Source organism: Dendrobates tinctorius, unplaced genomic scaffold, assembly GCF_039654945.1.
Source record: "Dendrobates tinctorius isolate UK_male_01 unplaced genomic scaffold, ASM3965494v1 ptg000011l, whole genome shotgun sequence".
NCBI lineage: Eukaryota > Metazoa > Chordata > Amphibia > Anura > Dendrobatidae > Dendrobates > Dendrobates tinctorius.
The window spans coordinates 82,538,370-82,556,199 of record NW_027361679.1 but is presented as its reverse complement, the minus strand read 5'-3'; the positions used below and the strand labels follow the sequence as shown (position 1 = coordinate 82,556,199).

Genomic DNA, 17,830 nt, shown 5'->3' with positions numbered 1-17,830 from the left:
GTTTTTTCATCACCATATTTAGACAGCCATAATTTTTCCATATTTCAGCCGATAGTCATGTGATGGCTTGCTTTTTGAGGGACGAGTTGACATTTTTATTGACCCTTTTTTGGTCACATGTCATTTTTTTGCTCGCTTTCTATTCATATCTTTAGGAGATAGAATGAATAAAAACCAGCAATTCCGGAATTTTTTTTTTTTGTTTTTTTTTTACACCATTCCATGTGTGGTGAAATTGATAAGGAAGCTTAATGCTTTGGTTCAGTACGAATAAAGCGATACCCCATTTATATTTTTTTTATGTTTTGGCACTTTTACACAATAAAAACTTCTTTACAGAATTTTTTTTATTTTTTTGCTTCTCTTTACTCTAAGAGCTATGACTTTTTTTTTTATTTTTCCACTGATGGAGCCGCAGCATGGCTTGTTTTTTGCGGGTCAAAATTATATTTTCATCGGTACCATTTTTATTTACATTCGTCTTTTGAACATGTTTTATTGCACTTTTTGATAAGGGTGGTAAGGCTTTGTTCTTTGCCTTTATTTATTTTTTTCCACAGTGTTCACTGAAGCGGTTAACTAGTGGGACAGTTTTATAGACTTGGTCCTTCCGGACATGGCGATACAAAATATATGTACTTTGTTTTGTTGTTTTTTTTAAATAAATAAATGTATTTATTGGAATGATATTTTAATTTTGCTTTGTTCTTTATTTGGGGATTTGTTAAATATATCTTTACACATTTTAATTTTTTTTTACTGTTTTACATTGTCCTGGGTTGGGATATCACTGTATTGTGACAGATCGTTTATCTGATACTCTGCAATGCTTCTGTACTGCAGAACGTCAGAGCAGTGTCTACCAGGTAGGGTAGGAGGCGTCTCAGCTCCTCTTAGAAGGCACTGAGAAGCCATCTTCCCTGAAGGACCCCGTGGCCATCTTGTGGCCGGGGGTCTCCATGGAGACATAAGGACATCGCGATCGCATTGCATTGTGCTGATGGAAGCACACAGGGAGCTCCCTACCTGTGCGATCTCCTAGATGTTGCTGTTAGAGATGACATTCATCCACTCAATGTCGACTTTTATTCCCCATTGACTTGCATTGGGGTCGGGTTTCGGACGAAACTCCAACTTTTTTTGCCCTAGTCGGACCAGTTTCATCTGAAACAAATTTTGTTTCATGAAACCCGATCCGACCAAAGTCGCTCAACTCTAGTTGCTGTCATTACTAGCACCAATCGTGGGCGCTGCTGCAAGGTATCAGCTCTCACACAAAGCTGACACCTGCATCCGATTGTGGCGGCGCTCAGCGTGAGCCAACGCAATTGCTTTGCAGGAACGCGCATGTTGGGAAGGGGTTGCATGGCCAGTATGTTCCTTTATTACTGAGAAACCAGTATTTGAATTGATATGCAAATGAACCTGAAGGACTATGATTGATCTGAAACCTCTGTCACTCCAGCTCTAGTTTCTGACCAGCACCGCCTCCTTCTGCTTGATTGATGGCTCCATTACCTGAAGTCATATATAGAAGCTGTCAATGAAGCAAGAGGAGGTGTCGCTGGGAGAGTAATAGAGACAGAGTTGTCAGATCTACCATTGTCCTTTAACCTTATTTGCATATCAATTCAATACCAGTGTGAGACATGTAATGACTGATAGACTGTTGTTTTGATCTACATGTCTCACACTGGTAACTACCTTTTCCATTTAAAGGGAACCTGTCACCTTGTTTTTCAGCTATAAGCTGCGGCCACTGCCTTTCAGGGCTTATCTACAGATAAGCCCCCGATCTAACCTAGAAGAGAAGAAAAACAAGTTTTATTATACTCAACAGGGGGCAGTCCGGTCCGATGGACGTCTCAGGTCCAGGTCCGGCGCCTCCCATCTTTATACGATGTCGTCATCTTTCTTGCTTCGTGTCATGGCTCCTGCTCAGGCATACTGATCTGCCCTGTTGAGGGCAGAAACAAAGTACAGCAGTGCGCAGGCGTTGTCCTCGCTGACCTTTCCAGGTGCCTGCGCACTACAGTTCATGGCTCTGCCCTCAACAGTGGCCGCAGCTTATAGCTGTAAAATGAGGTGACAGTTTTCCTTTTAAATAAGCCCTAAAGGCAGATTCTCAAGGAGTTCAGTGTCCAGCTCATTTACATATTAATAAAAATGTGGATTTCTCTGGAATAAGTCATCACAGAGCAGATAAAGGTATAATTTTATACAGCTGCTTATGCCCTACATGCCTTTATTGACAGATTCTCTTTAACTATCAGTACATAATACAGAGATACATTCCAAGGAATTACCGGCTTGATCCTTGCCTGCTTTTCATTTGACAATCCTTTTGATCCCAGTCTTTCATTTATTGACTTTGAGAAGCAAGATATTTATATACGTGTAGTGGGAATAGACAATCCTCCCGCTACCTGATTTCTTTGACGAAGTTCCAATTTATTTCTAGCATGTTAATTTTTCCATAGTAGTGATCTAAAAAATCTATTGGTGCCTTGGCAATACATTTCCCAATATCCAAATGAGGGCATGCATACCAAAATTGGGGCATTAATACCATTTTTATGAAATTTATTATTCCTACCATTGATAATGGAAGACAAAAACCAAGCTTTGATCTTATTTGTAATTTTATCCAAACGCGGAGTCAGATTGTGAGAAACAAAGTCTTGGGGTCTCTTAATTAATTTGATTAATGGTGGAAATCCGTGTCCAGGAGGACCAGGCTCGCGGACTCTCTGCCATGGATTAAGATTTATCTGCATTTCAACAGCACACTGATTAATGGATTTACAGGGACATTTATAAAGCGCCCTCCATTAATACTACACTCATTTTCTATGCACGGTATGCATTGCTGAATTTCCACCACTTTCTCATGCTCCTGAATGCCCCATGTGAACTGCATTGCATTGTATATGGTATGCATTACTGAATTTCCACCACTTTCTGATGCTCCTGAAGGCCCCATGTGAACTGCATTGCATTGTATATGGTATGCATTGCTGAATTTCCACCACTTTCTCATGCTCCTGAATGCCCCATGTGAACTGCATTGTATTGTATATGGTATGCATTGCTGAATTTCCACCACTTTCTCATGCTCTTGAATGCCCCATGTGAATTGTATTGTATATGGTATGCATTGCTGAATTTCCACCACTTTCTCATGCTCCTGAATGTCCCATGTGAACTGCATTGTATTGTATATGGTATGCATTGCTGAATTTCCATCACTTTCTCATGCTCCTGAATGCCCCATGTGAACTGCATTGTATTGTATATGGTATGCATTGCTGAATTTCCACCACTTTCTCATGCTCCTGAATGCCCCATGTGAACTGCATTGTATTGTATATGGTATGCATTGCTTACCCATCTTCTTGTATCCACAATTGTACTCCATCTTGTTATCTTTACCACACATCTAAGTGGGCTGTATAACAACCTTCCCCCTTTTATGACCTTTGCTTAACGCAGTACATCTGGCCTGGGCAGTCACACCCCACTTTCACTCACACCTGATTGTTCTTAGCTGCACATATATTCAGCAGCATGAGTCGGCTCCATCTAATTCAAAATCCATATTTCAAACTACAGATTTCTAAGTACACTACTGTGAATTAGACTAGAATTCTACTGGAATTTGACTGCAAGCTAACGGACTATAACACCACTACAATGTTTCAGCTTCTTTTTACAATCACCCCCATACTACTCTATTTTTCCCTAACTCCTGTAATCCCCCTCCTAGTATGGAACTATTCATCTCCCCCTCCATCCTTCCAAGCCATCTCACGTCTTCGTCAGAAGTGTTCCTCCACATGCAATCCTTTTTCTCCAGACACACACAGCCACATCATGTCCTATTCTGCTCCGACCTTCTAACGCTCTGTCTGCTACTCCTCATTGTTGGCGATGTATCCCCTAATCCTGGCCCTCAACACATCCTCACACTCGCTTCTAACACCCTGCCACGATCCTCTACACGTCTTCGCAACCATGATAACCTCATACCTATTCATACAGCCCCCACTCCCTCAACCCCCTTCCCTGGAGCCCTATGGAACGCACGCTCTGTCTGCCACAAGCTGTCGTTTATCCATGACCTCTATCACCAACAAACTCTCCTTCCTTGCCATCACAGAAACCTGGCTCACTCCCTCTGACACAGCCTCTCCAGCTGCGCTTTCCTATGGCGGATTCCATCTCTCTCACACCCCTCGCCCCAGCAACAAACGTGGTGGAGGAGTTGGCTTGCTCCTGTCTGATACCTGCTCCTTTACCCCAATTCCTCTGCTACCCTCCGCTACTCTTCCCTCGTTCGAGATGCACTCCATCCGCATCTATTCCCCCTCCAACCTCCAACTGGCTGTCATCTACCGCCCTCCAGAACTAGCCATCTCCACCTTTCTCGACCACTTCACCACCTGGCTACTCTATTTCCTTTCTGCTGTCATCCCCACCATCGTCATGGGTGATTTCAACATCCCCATTGACACTTCCACCCCGGCTGCCTCTAAACCAGCCTGACCAAAGAACTGAGATGGGTTTCCAGGGGCGCTGAGCGGAGATGGAAGAGAACCCATTCTACTGAGCACTTCAATGCATACAAGCAGTCCCTTGCCAGCTTTCAGTCAATGCTCTCTGCCGCAAAACAAACTTACTTCGCATCAGACAAAACTTTGGCCCGCAGCCCCCAATGCCCCTCTTAGCCGCTCAGCCCTGTTCTGCAAAAGCCAACTTCTCCACCATGTCAGAAGATCAGCTTTCCACCCTTCTGTCAAGATCACACCTCACCACGTGTGCCCTCGACCCATTCCCGTCCCACCTTATCCCTAACTTGGCCACAGTCTTCATCCCATCTCTAACACACCTCTTCAACCTTTCACTTACAAATGGTGTCTTTCCCTCATCCTTCAAACATGCCTCAATCACACCCATCCTGAAAAAGCCCTCCCTTGACCCATCCTCTGTGTCTAACTATCGCCTGATATCTCTTCTCCCATATGCCTCAAAACTACTGGAACAGCATGTATATCTTGAACTGTCCTCCCACCTCTCCTCCTGTTCCCTCTTTGACCGGTTACAATCTGACTTCTGACTGCATCACTCAACTGAAACTGCTCTAACTAAAGTCACTAACGACTTACTAACCGCCAAGAGCAAGCAACACTACTCTGTCCTCCTTCTCCTGGACCTATCCTCTGCCTTCGAAACCGTGGACCATTCCCTCCTGCTACAGATTCTCTCATCTCTTGGTATCACAGACATGACCCTATCCTGGATCTCGTCATATCTAACAGACCGAACATTCAGTGTCTCCCTCTCACACACCACCTCCTCACCTCGCCCCGTCTGTAGGTGTTCCTCAAGGCTCTGTCCTAGGACCCCTACTATTCTCCATCTATACCTTCGGCTTGGGACGGCTCATAGAATCCCACGGTTTGCAGTATCACTTCTACACTGATGACACGCAAATCTACCTATCTGGACCCAACCTCACCTCCTTACTGATTGAAATCCCACAATGTCTGTCTGCTATCTCAGCCTTCTTCTCTGCTCGCTTTCTCAAACTGAACATGGACAAAACAGAATTCATCATCTTACCCCCATCTCACTCTACCCCTCCACCAGCACTATCCATCAACGTCAATGGCTGCTCTCTTTCCCCAGTCCCGCACGCTTGGTGCCTTGGGGTGATCCTCTGCGCTCTCTTTCAAACCATATAGCCAAGCCCTCGCCTCCTCCTGCGGCCTCAAACTCAAAAATATCTCCCGGACCCGCTCATTCCTCAGCCACGAAACCACAAAAACACTAGTGCATGCTTTTATCATCTCCCGCCTTGACTACTGCAACCTCCTCCTCTCTGGCTTCCCCTCTAGCACTCTGGCACCACTCCAGTCCATCCTACACTCTGCTGCCCGACTAATCCACCTGTCTCCCCGCTACTCCCCAGCCTCCCCCCTATGCCAGGCCCTTCACTGGCTTTCTATTGCCCAGAGGCTCCAATTCAAAACCCTAACCATGACATATAAAGCCATCCACAATCTGTCTCCTCCATACATCCGTGACATGGTCTCCAGGTACCTACCCGCACGCAACCTTCGATCATCTCAAGATCTCCTCTACTCTCCCCTTATCTCTTCTTCCCACAACTGCATACAAGACTTCTCCCGTGCTTCCCCCATACTCTGGAACTCTCTGCCGCAACACATCAGACTCTGACCATCAACTGAAACCTTGAAGAAGAACCTGAAGACCCACCTGTTCTACAGCCTACAGCCTGCAATGATCCTCGGTCTACTGAACCACCGCATGACCTGCTATACCTTCTCCTACTGTATCCTCACCCATCCCTGTAGACTGTGAGCCCTCGCGGGCAGGGTCCCCTCTCCTTATGTACTTGTGTGTACTTCTTACACTGTTTATTATACTTGTCTATATTTCCCCTTTTCACATGTAAAGCGCCATGGAATAAATGGCGCTATACAAATGCACAACAATAATAATAATTCCCAGCTATTTGACTTCCTTCACCATTTGTATATTTATCTTATTTTTATTTATTTATTTTATTCATTTATATAGCGCCATTAATTCCACAGGGGCTCATAATCTAGATTCGCTCTCGGTATGTTTTTTTTTCGAAGTTGGTTTATTTCACCGCATTTAAATCCCAACAGTATAGGAGAAGCTTGCAGTCTGCGTGCCAGGTTTTTTATGGCTATGGCTAAAAGTAGGGGAGGTGGGACATCACTGCCCTGTGCAGATAAAACGATAAAACAGTTTGTTTTAACTGCAGCATTCAGTAAAGTAAGTAATATATTGCTAGAATCTGGGGCTGTGCACCTCCATCATGCTGATCTCAGATAGGGTAGCAAAAACCTGGTGACAGAATTTCTTTAAAAATATAGCAATAAAAACTAAACATATTTGGTATTACCCCATCCGTAAAAGTCTGGTCTATCAAAATATGTAATTGCTTAACCCATTCAGTAAACGCCATAAAAAGAAATAGTCAAAATTCCTGAATTGTGGATTTTCAGTCATCAAAAAATCGTACCCCAAATTAGTATCAATAAAACCTACAGTACCAAAAAAACAAGCCTTCAGACAGCTATACTGAACAATACAAATTTTACCGGGCTTGGAAAATTACAAGTCTGATTTTTTTTCACCACATAAATAAAAAATAAAATTTATGCAAGTTTAATATCACTTTAATTGTTCTGACCTTGAGAATCATGTTTTCGGGTCATTCTTTCCACATATTGAATGCCGTAAAAATGACCCCCCCCCCTCAAAAGAAAAAAAAAAAGGTGTCATTCAAAACTCCAACACTTCCCACAAAGCACCAGCCCTCACTCTGGGAAGAAGGGGAAGGAAAATGCAAATGTAAAAACAAGGGTTGGCTGCAGAACCAAGGGGTTATAGAAGACCTGTCACCAAGGCAAAAGTTTTTGCTCACTTTATTCCTACTGCTCCCCAGAGTATGTTTTTCTTTTATTTTTTAACTTTAAATCTGCCATATGGCTCCAGAGATATGAACATTTTTTATTTAGTGCAAATGTGCAAATTTTTCAGGTTTTTGCAGGGGAGCATGAGCCACAGATTCTCATTTGGTGTGTCCTCAGGCTGCTCTGCACTATTACCTTGTTAAAGCCCATACAAATTAGAACTAAAGAAAAAGTCCGTATTTCTGCAACTGTATGCAAAACTAAAAAAAGAACAAAAAACCCTGAATAATCAGGGGGTAGCAGGATTAAAATATGAGCAGAAACTGGTCACTTGCGACCGGTCTTCTTTAACCGCTTCCCGACCGCCCACAGTAGATAAACGTTGGTGCTTGCTGGGCTTTGTGCAGGGCCGATGTTTATCTACTGTCGGCGGTTTTGTGCCCCCCGGGACCCCCACATACCTTATAACGCGGGGATCCCGGTGCACAATGCATGCTGGGACCCCCGACGTCATCGAGACCTGATTGGTTCAGGTCCTGATGACGTCAGCGTCACAGCAGCCAATGAGAGCGCTCGCTGGGAAAGCTGCTTTTTTCCCGGCGATCTGACTCATTGTAACGCGACTTCTCCTCTGCTCTCACACTGACAGAAGATCAGAGGTGAAGCAGCGTTACTGTGTGACTAGATCGCTGCCTGGCACAGCTGATCGCTGCCTGGCACAGCTGTGCCAGGCAGCGATCTTGTCACACAGTAGCGCTGCTTCTCCTCTGATCATCTGTCAGTGTGAGATCAGAGGAGAAGTCACGTTACTATGTGCCAGGCAGCGATCTTGTCACATAGTAACGATGCTTCTCCTCTGATCATCTGTCAGTGTGAGATCAGAGGAGAAGTCACGTTACTATGGGCCAGGCAGCGATCTTGTCACATAGTAACGCTGCTTCTCCTCTGATCATCTGTCAGTGTGAGATCAGAGAAGTGGCGTTACTATGAGTCAGTGCATATAGGAAACAAAAGAATACGGACGGCACTGCTGTTACCTTTAATGCGCTTGTCATGTGCGGCAAACAGAAGACCATCAGCTGGGAATCCCGGGTGCTGGACCTAATATGAGTGAATCCTTAAAATCCAGAGCAGAAAATCGTCTCACTCGTCGAGATGAATAAATGACCAATTTATTGGCATTCCAGTTACATATCAGTTCGGGGGAGTGATATAAGGAGTGCACGAGAGGCTGGCAACGGCCGTTTCGCGCTGTGTGAGCGCTTCAACGGGTCCCTGGAAGGCCAATAAATTGGTGATTTATTCATCTCGACGAGTGCGACCATTTTCTGATCTGGATTTCAAGGGTTACTATGAGTCAGATCGCAGGGCAGCGATCTTGTCACAAAAAGAAAAAAAAAGCAGGCATGCAGGTTAGGGCTAGGGCTAGGGTTAGGGCTGAGATTAGGGTTAGGGGTGTGTTGGGGTTAGGGTTGGAATTAGAATTGGGGGTTTCCACTGTTTAGGTACATCAGGGCTCTGTAAACGCAACATGACTCCCGCAGACCATTCCATCAAAGTCTGCATTTCAGAACGTCACTACTTCCCTTCCGAGCCCCACCGTGTGCCCAAACAGTAGTTTTCTCCCACATATGGGGTACCAGCGTACTCAGGACAAATTGGACAACAACTCTTAGGGTCCAATTTCTCCTGTTACCCTTGTGAAAATAAAAATTGGGGGCTAAAAGATCATTTTTGTGGAAAAAAAATGATTTTTTTATTTTCACGGGTCGACATTATAAACTTTAGTGAAACACTTGGGGGTTCAAAGTGCTCACCACACATCTAGATAAGTTCCTTGGGTGAGTCTAGTTTCCAAAATGGGGTCACTTGTGGGGGGTTTCCACTGTTTAGGTACATCAGGGGCTCTGCAAACGCGACATGACACCCACAGCCCATTCCATCCAAGTCTGCATTTCAGAACGTCACTACTTCCCTTCCGAGCCCCACCATGTGCCCAAACAGTTGTTTTCTTCCACATATAGGGTACCACTGTACTCAGGCCAAATTGGACAACAACTTTTGGGGTCCAATTTCTCCTGTTACCCTTGTGAAAATAAAAAATTGGGGGCTAAAAGATCATTTTGTGGAAAAAAAAAGATTTTTTATTTTCATGGCTCTACGTTATAAACATCTGTGAAGCACTTGGGGGTTCAAAGTGTTCACGACACATCTAGATAAGTTCTTAAAGGGGTCTAGTTTCCAAAATGGGGTCACTTGTGGGAGGTTTCCACTGTTTAGGTACATCAGGGGCTCTCCAAATGCGACATGGCATCCGATCTCAATTCCAGCCAATTCTGCATTGAAAAAGTCACTCCTTCCGTTCTGAGCTCTGCCGTGTGCTCAAACAGTGGTTTAGCCCCACTTACGGGGTATCGGCGTATTCGGGAGAAATTGCACCAAAAATTTTGTGGTTCATTTTCTCTTTTTACACTTGTGAAAATAAAAAAATATGGTTCTGAAGTAAAATGTTTGTGAAAAAAAGTTAAATTTGTTTATTTTTTCCTTCCACATTCCATTCATTCATGTGAAGCACCTGAAGGGTTAATAAACTTCTTGAATGTGGTTTTGAGTAAATTGAGAGGTGCAGTTTTTAGAATGGTGTCATTTTTGGGTATTTTCTGTCATATTGACCCCCCAAACTCACTTCAAGGTGGTCCCTAACAAAAATGGTGTTGTAAATTTTGTTGTAAAAATGAGAAATCCGCTGGTCAACTTTTAACCCTTATAACTTCCTAAAAAAAAAAAGAAATTATGTTTGCAAAATTGTGCAGATGTAAAGTAGACATGTGGGAAATGTTATTTATTAACTATTTTGTGCGATATCACTCTCTGATTTAAGGGCATAAAAATTAAAAGTTTGAAAATTGCAAAATTTTCTAAATTTTCGCCAAATTTCGCTGTTCATATCAAAGAAATTTTACCACCATCATGAAGTACAATATGTCACGAGAGAACAATGTCAGAATCAGCAGGATCCGTTGAAGCGTTCTAGAGTTATGACCTCATAAAGTAACACTGGTCAGAATTGAAAAAATTGGCCCGGTCACGAAGGCAAAAACAGGCTCGGGTGCAAAGGGGTTAAACAGTAGCAATTGGAGCTGTTAGGAGCTGATGTTGGCTGTATAGGCCAGCCAGCACCTGTCGTACATGGAGCTGGCTCAGCTAGTCCGCCTGCCCCATACTCCAACTCCCAACGTGTGACATACATATACATCGCACCTCTGGAAGGGTTGTCCGTGACTTAGATATTGTGGTGGAGCAAAGTCCTTCATCCCTAATCAGCAACACATATTTGTTCATGTATTGTAACTTAGCAGGGCTTTACACCCAGCCTTACACAGTGACTTTATCGTTCATCTGATTTCAATGGACTAAATATGCATGCTCTGCAAATGGTGAACTCTTTCACAATGAGGAAGAAAAGTAATTGCCAGAGATGTCTAACAATTACTTATTTATCACATGGACAAATAATCAGTCATGATAAAATCACACATGGTCCTTCTATTGCTTACTCAATATTTGCAATTAAGGGAGAGTCTGGTGACCTCTCGCCTCCTGAAAATAAATGGTTGGTCAATATTTACCTAATGTGCATAAACACATTGAGACTGTTTTGATAAATGATGCTCTCTGCTTATATCTATCCAAAATTATTGGATTATTGCTTGATCTTATTTTTGTCATTCATCTATATCTAAAGTAAAGCATAAATACTGTAAGTTTGCATTTAACCTAACTCCAGTTATTTGATTTTTCTTTTTTCAGGATTTTATTTTTATGGCAAGATGAATGAAGAAGATGGAAAAGACGCTGTAGCTGATATCCACAAGGAAACACTTCCAGAAATTGGAGCGCCAAATAAAGCTTTGAATGATAAAGCAATTGAGACTGATATACATTACGACGGACATACCACACATGCTATTGCTGATGATCTCTCATTTAATCCAAGTAAAGAAGGTGAAGGAGAAAAAACAAAAAAGCTCTGTGGATATCTTTATAAGCTAGGAATGAAAGGGCCCCTGAAAGCTTGGAAGTACCGCTTCTTTTGCTATGATGACAAGAAGTGCCATCTGCTCTACTATAGGACGGCTACAGATGTTTGTCCACTTGGGAGCATAGATCTTCATGCCGCCACTTTTCATTTTAGCATGGAAGCTGAAGAGGGAATATTTGAAATTAAAACGCCAACAAAACCATATATCCTAAAGGTATGTGACTATTTTACGACACTTTTTCCTAATTCCATTCAAAGCAAAATACATGTAGAACAGAAGTAAAACTACACACGTGTCCAAAGACATATCAATTATAAATAGGGACCTTCACCATGATAAAGATTCCCAAAATATGTTCAAACAGGGGGTGTGTTAAGAATATATATAACCTAAAAAATGGATACCAAGTATCCAAGCACACCACTCAAAGGGGGTATATTTAAAACAATTAATTTTATTCAAAGATTTATACAATACTTCAAATTCATAAAATCACAATTCACATGTACAAAAAAAATAAGTAAGATGAAAAGAGTTTACTCAAATAAGACACAGGTGGTAGGGTAGAAATAGTAGCAGGGTATGGGTTAATAAAAAGTAAATATATAACCTGGGGTATGAAAAAAAACAAGCTTGAAAAGCAAGGTGCTTATCAGATCAGACTATAAAGTGCTAATAGTGCAAAATAATAAATCAAACACACAGGATGCCATGCAGTGAATTCAAGACGTACCCATATGAGAATAAAATGCCCGTCCACGGTACCACAGACGCCCCAGCAGGTCAGTGACTTTGTAGGGGAAATGCGCATATAATTTCCACTATCTGCAACCTCATGATCAGCACAGGAGGTGCTAGGCTAGTTTCACACTAGCAATCGGCAGAGCTGCGGAGGGCTGCATAGTTCCTCCGTGAAGCTCCGCCCACTGCCGCACCTCCTCCGTTCAGCTCCACCTACATCTGCATGCGGCCTGCGTACCTATCTTTAACATTGGGTACGCAGGCTATGCGGATGTATGCGGATGCATCCGCATGCGTCGTTTTGACGATGCGCGACCGCAAAAAAATGCAACATGTATGTACAGTATATATGTGTGTGTGTTTGTATATGTGTGTGTGTATATATATATATACCGTATATACTCGAGTATAAGTCGATCCGAGTATAAGTCGACCCCCCTAATTTTGCCACAAAAAACTGGGAGAACTTATTGACTCGAGTATAAGTCTAGGGTGGGAAATGCTCCATAGATTATTCCCCCATATGCTGCCCCCATAAGAAGCTCCATAGATTGTTCCCCCATATGCTGCCCCCACAAGAAGCTCCATAGATTGTTCCCTCATATGCTGCCCCCATAAGAAGCTCCATAGATTGTTCCCCCATATGCTGCCCCCACAAGAAGCTCCATAGATTGTTCCCTCATATGCTGCCCCCATAAGAAGCTCCATAGATTGTTCCCTTATATGCTGCCCCCATGCTGCTGCTGCTGCATGTAAAAATAAAAAAAATGACATACTCACCTCTCTGTCGCTGGGTGTCAGATTCTCACCTGTCCTGCGTCCATGGCTGCTCACCGCTATCTGCCACGTCATCAGTCAGTGACGTTCAGACTGCAGGGGGAGCGGCGCGCACTAATCTCGTCACCGCGCCCTCTGCTGTCTGAAGTCACTGACCGATGACAGACGACAGACAGCAGCAAGCAGCCATGGACGCAGGACAGGTGAGTATCGCTATACTTACCCATCCTGACGCTGTGTCTTGAGCCCCCAGCTTCTCCCCGTGCTCTCTCTTCCTGCCTTCAGCGGTCATGTGGTACCGCTCATTAAAACTCATGAATATGCGCATATTCATGAGTTTTAATGAGCGGCACCACGTGACCGCTGAAGGCAGGAAGAGAGAGCACGGGGAGAAGCTGGGGGCTCAAGACACAGCGTCAGGACGGGTAAGTATGACCTGACACATCCGCCCCCTCCAACCCCCTTTGTATATGACTCGAATATAAGACGAGAGGGGGACTTTCAGCCCAATTTTTTGGGCTGAAAATATCGACTTATATTCGAGTATATACGGTATATATATATATATATATATATATATATATATACACTCACTGGCCACTTTATTAGGTACACCATGCTAGTAACGGGTTGGACCCCCTTTTGCCTTCAGAACTGCCTCAATTCTTCGTGGCAGAGATTCAACAAGGTGCTGGAAGCATTCCTCAGAGATTTTGGACCATATTGACATGATGGCATCACACAGTTGGCGCAGATTTGTCGGCTGCACATCCCTGATGCGAATCTCCCGTTCCACCACATCCCAAAGATGCTCTATTGGATTGAGATCTGGTGACTGAGGAGGCCATTTGAGTACAGTGAACTCATTGTCATGTTCAAGAAACCAATCTGAGATGATTCGAGCTTTATGACATGGCGCATTATCCTGCTGAAAGTAGCCATCAGATGCCTGTTCTTAGCTGAGAGGAGTGGTACCCAGTGTGGTCTTCTGCTGCTGTAGCCCATCTGCCTCAAAGTTCGACGCACTGTGCGTTCAGAGATGCTCTTCTGCCTACCTTGGTTGTAACGGGTGGCAATTTGAGTCACTGTTGCCTTTCTATCAGCTCGAACCAGTCTGCCCATTCTCCTCTGACCTCTGGCATCAACAAGGCATTTCCGGCCACAGAACTGCCGCTCACTGGATTTTTTTTCTTTTTCGGACCATTCTCTGTAAACCCTAGAGATGGTTGTGCGTGAAAATCCCAGTAGATCAGCAGTTTCTGAAATACTCAGACCAGCCCTTCTGGCACCAACAATCATGCCACGTTCAAAGGCACTCAAATCACCTTTCTTCCCCATACTGATGCTCGGTTTGAACTGCAGGAGATTGTCTTGACCATGTCTACATGCCTAAATGCACTGAGTTGCCGCCATGTGATTGGCTGATTAGAAATTAAGTCTTAACACACAGTTGGACAGGTGTACCTAATAAAGTGGCCAGTGAGTGTATATATATATATATATATATATATATATATACGGTATATATATTATATTATATTACTATACACAGTGGGGAAAATATATATTTGATACACTGCTGAGAGATATAATATACAGTATATGTATCAAAATATGAAATGGTTGCACTCAATCAAGTTAAAGCATGTCAATGTGAAATACATGAAGTGTGAATAGCAAAATGGCTTTTAAAATTTAGGAAAAATACATGAGACGCTTAGCACAAAATTTAGCCAAATAATGTGAGTCCAACCACCATCGTCAAGGTAATCTCATGAATTACCTATGTCTAATCTCTGAATGTATGGGTGAATATAAGCACCTCTTTTGGTAAAGCCTACATTGATGGGTTGGACAGAACCTGAAGTGATTAGATGTACGGTAATTAAAATCACTGCATGGTGAAGAGTGGAGTACTCAGTCAGAAAGCTTAGCATATAAATAACAGAAAAACTGACTGAAACAACAAGAACTAGTCTGAACAGGTGCATACCAAAAAATAACTTGCAGTTGGGAAAAAATTATTTAGTCAGCCACCAATTGTGCAATTTCTCTCACTTAAAATGATGAGAGAGGCCTGTAATTGACAGCATAGGTAGACCACAACTATGATAGTCAAAATGAGAAAACAAATTCAGGAAATCACCTTGCCTGATCTAGCAAGATTTATTTTTCAAATTATGGTGGAAAGAAAGTATTTGGTTATTAACAAAAGGTCGTCTCAATATTTTGTTATATATTGTTTGTTAGCAATGACAAAGGTCAAACGTTTTCTGTAAGTCTTCACTAGGTTGGCACACACTGTTGGTGGTATGTTGGCCAATTCCTCCATGCAGATCTCCTCTAGAGCAGTGATGTTTTTGGCCTGTCGCTGAGCAACATGGACTTTCAAATCCCTTCAAAGGTTTTCTCTGGGGTTGAGATCTGGACACTGGCTAGGCCACTCCAGGATCTTCATATGCTTTTTACGAAGCCACTTCTTCGTTGCCCTGGCAGTGTGCTTGGGAACATTATCATGTTGAAAGACCCATTCATGTTTCATCTTCAATGCCCTTGTTGATGGAAGGAGGTTTGCACTCAAAATCTCATGATACATGGCCCCATTCATTCTTTCATGTACACGGATCAGTCGTCCTGGTCCCTTTGCAGAGAAACAGCCCCAAAGCATGATGTTGCCACCACCATGCTTCACAGTAGGTGTGGTGTTCTTTGGATGCAACTCAGCATTCTGTCTCCTCCAAACACAACAAGTTTTGTTTCTACCAAACAATTCTACTTTGGTTTCATCAGACCATATGACATTCTCCCAATACTCTTCTGGATAGTCCAAATGCTCTCTAGCAAACTTCGGACGGGCCTGGACATATACTGGCTTAAGCAGCGGGACACATCTGGCCCTGCAGGATCTGAGTCCCTGGTGGCGTAATGTGTTAATGATGGTAGCCTTTTTTACAGTGGTCCCAGTTCTATGCAGGTCATTCACTAGGACCCCCGTGTGGTTCTGGGATTTTTCCTCAGCTTTCTTGTGATCATTTTGACACCACGGGGTGAGATCTTGCGTGGAGCCCCAGATCGTGGGAGATTGTCTTCCAATTTCTTATTATTGCTCCCACAGTTGATTTCATCTCACCAATATGCTTGCCAATTGCAGATTCAGTCTTCCCAGCCTGGTGCAGGGCTACAATTTGTTTCTGGTGTCTTTCAACAGCTCTTTGGTCTTCACCATAGTGGAGTTTGGAGTGTGACTGTTTGAACTTGTTATCAGTATAAAAGACACCTGTCCACAACCTCAAACAGGTGCTATTACTACAGGTAATGAGTGGAAGACAGAGGAGCCTCTTAAGTCTGTGAGAGCCAAAAATCTTGCATGTTTTAGGTGACCAAATACTTATTTTCCACCATAATTTGAAAAATAAATATTGCCTAATCAGACAAGGTGATTTTCTGGATTTGTTTTCTCATTTTGACTCTCATAGTTGTGGTCTACCTATGATGTCAATTACATGCCTCTCTCATCTTTTTAAGTGGGAGAACTTGCACAATTGGTGGCTGACTAAGTACTTTTTTTCCCCACTGTACATATCTAAATAAGAAAATGGTTGCACTCAGTCTTGCTAAAGCATGTCAATGTGAAATACATGAAGTGTGAATATATATATACTGCTCAAAAAAATAAAGGGAACACTATTCCATTTGCAACAGGCTGTTTGTGTTCCCTTTATTTCTTTGAACAGTATATATATATATATATAGATATATATATATATATAGATATACTGTATATATACCGTATATACTCCTGTATAAGCCGAGATTTTTTTTGTGGTGAAAACGCCAGTCTCGGCTTATACATGAGTCATACGCCAGAAAGCCGGCAGGGGAGGGGAGCAGAAGACATCATACTTACCCTCCTGGCGCATATCAGGCTCTGCTACATCTCAGTCCTGGTGCCTGCTTCTCTTTTCCTGTCTTCTTCCTGTGCGGTCATGTGACACCGCCCATTTAAGTAATGAATATGGACGTGTCTCCACTCCCATAGGGGTGTAGCTCATATTCATTACTTTAATTAGCGGTATCACATGACCGCATAGGAAGAAGACAGGAAGAGAGATACAGACACCAGGACTGAGATGTAGCAGAGCCTGATATGCAGACGCCAGGAGGGCGAGTAGCACTGGAGGAGGGTTAAACATGCCATATTCACCTGTCCCCGTTCCACCGCTGCGCTGTCTCCTGGGTCCTCTGGCTGTGACGTTCAGGTCAGAGGACACGATGACGTGGTTAGTGCGCGCCCTCTGCCTGAACAGTCACTGCAGGGAGCCGGCGAAACTAAGAAGCAGCGGGCAGCGACGACAGGTGAGTACGTCATTTTTTTAAAATCGCAGCAGCATTATTATATGGGACATATATCAATATGGAGCATGTTATGGGGCCACCATTAACCTTTGTGCAGCATTATATGGGGCATATATTAAAATGGAGCATGTTATGGGGCCACCATTAACCTTTGTGCAGCATTATATGGGGCATATATTAATGTGGAGCATCTTATGGGGCCACCATTAACCTTTGTGATGCATTATATGGGGCATATATTAATATGGAGCATCTTATGGGGCCACCATTAACCTTTGTGCAGCATTATATGGGGCATATATTAATATGGAGCATATTATGGGGCCACCATTAACCTTTCTGCAGCATTATATGGGGCATATATTAATATGGAGCATCTTATGGGGCCACCATTAACCTTTCTGCAGCATTATATGGGGCATATATTAATATGGAGCATGT

At 43.1% G+C, this 17,830-nt stretch overlaps 1 protein-coding gene across 2 annotated transcripts in view; it reads left to right on the top strand.

Annotated features, from left to right (window-relative positions):
• TBC1D2 (TBC1 domain family member 2) overlaps positions 1-17,830 on the top strand; it is a 136,110-nt gene that overhangs the window by 11,422 nt on the left and 106,858 nt on the right. For both annotated transcript variants that reach the window (XM_073543899.1, XM_073543890.1), the window contains exon 2: positions 11,283-11,728. In XM_073543899.1, the coding sequence (XP_073400000.1) occupies positions 11,303-11,728 (426 nt within the window). In that variant the 5' untranslated portion in view covers positions 11,283-11,302. The remainder of the gene's footprint in view (positions 1-11,282; positions 11,729-17,830) is intronic.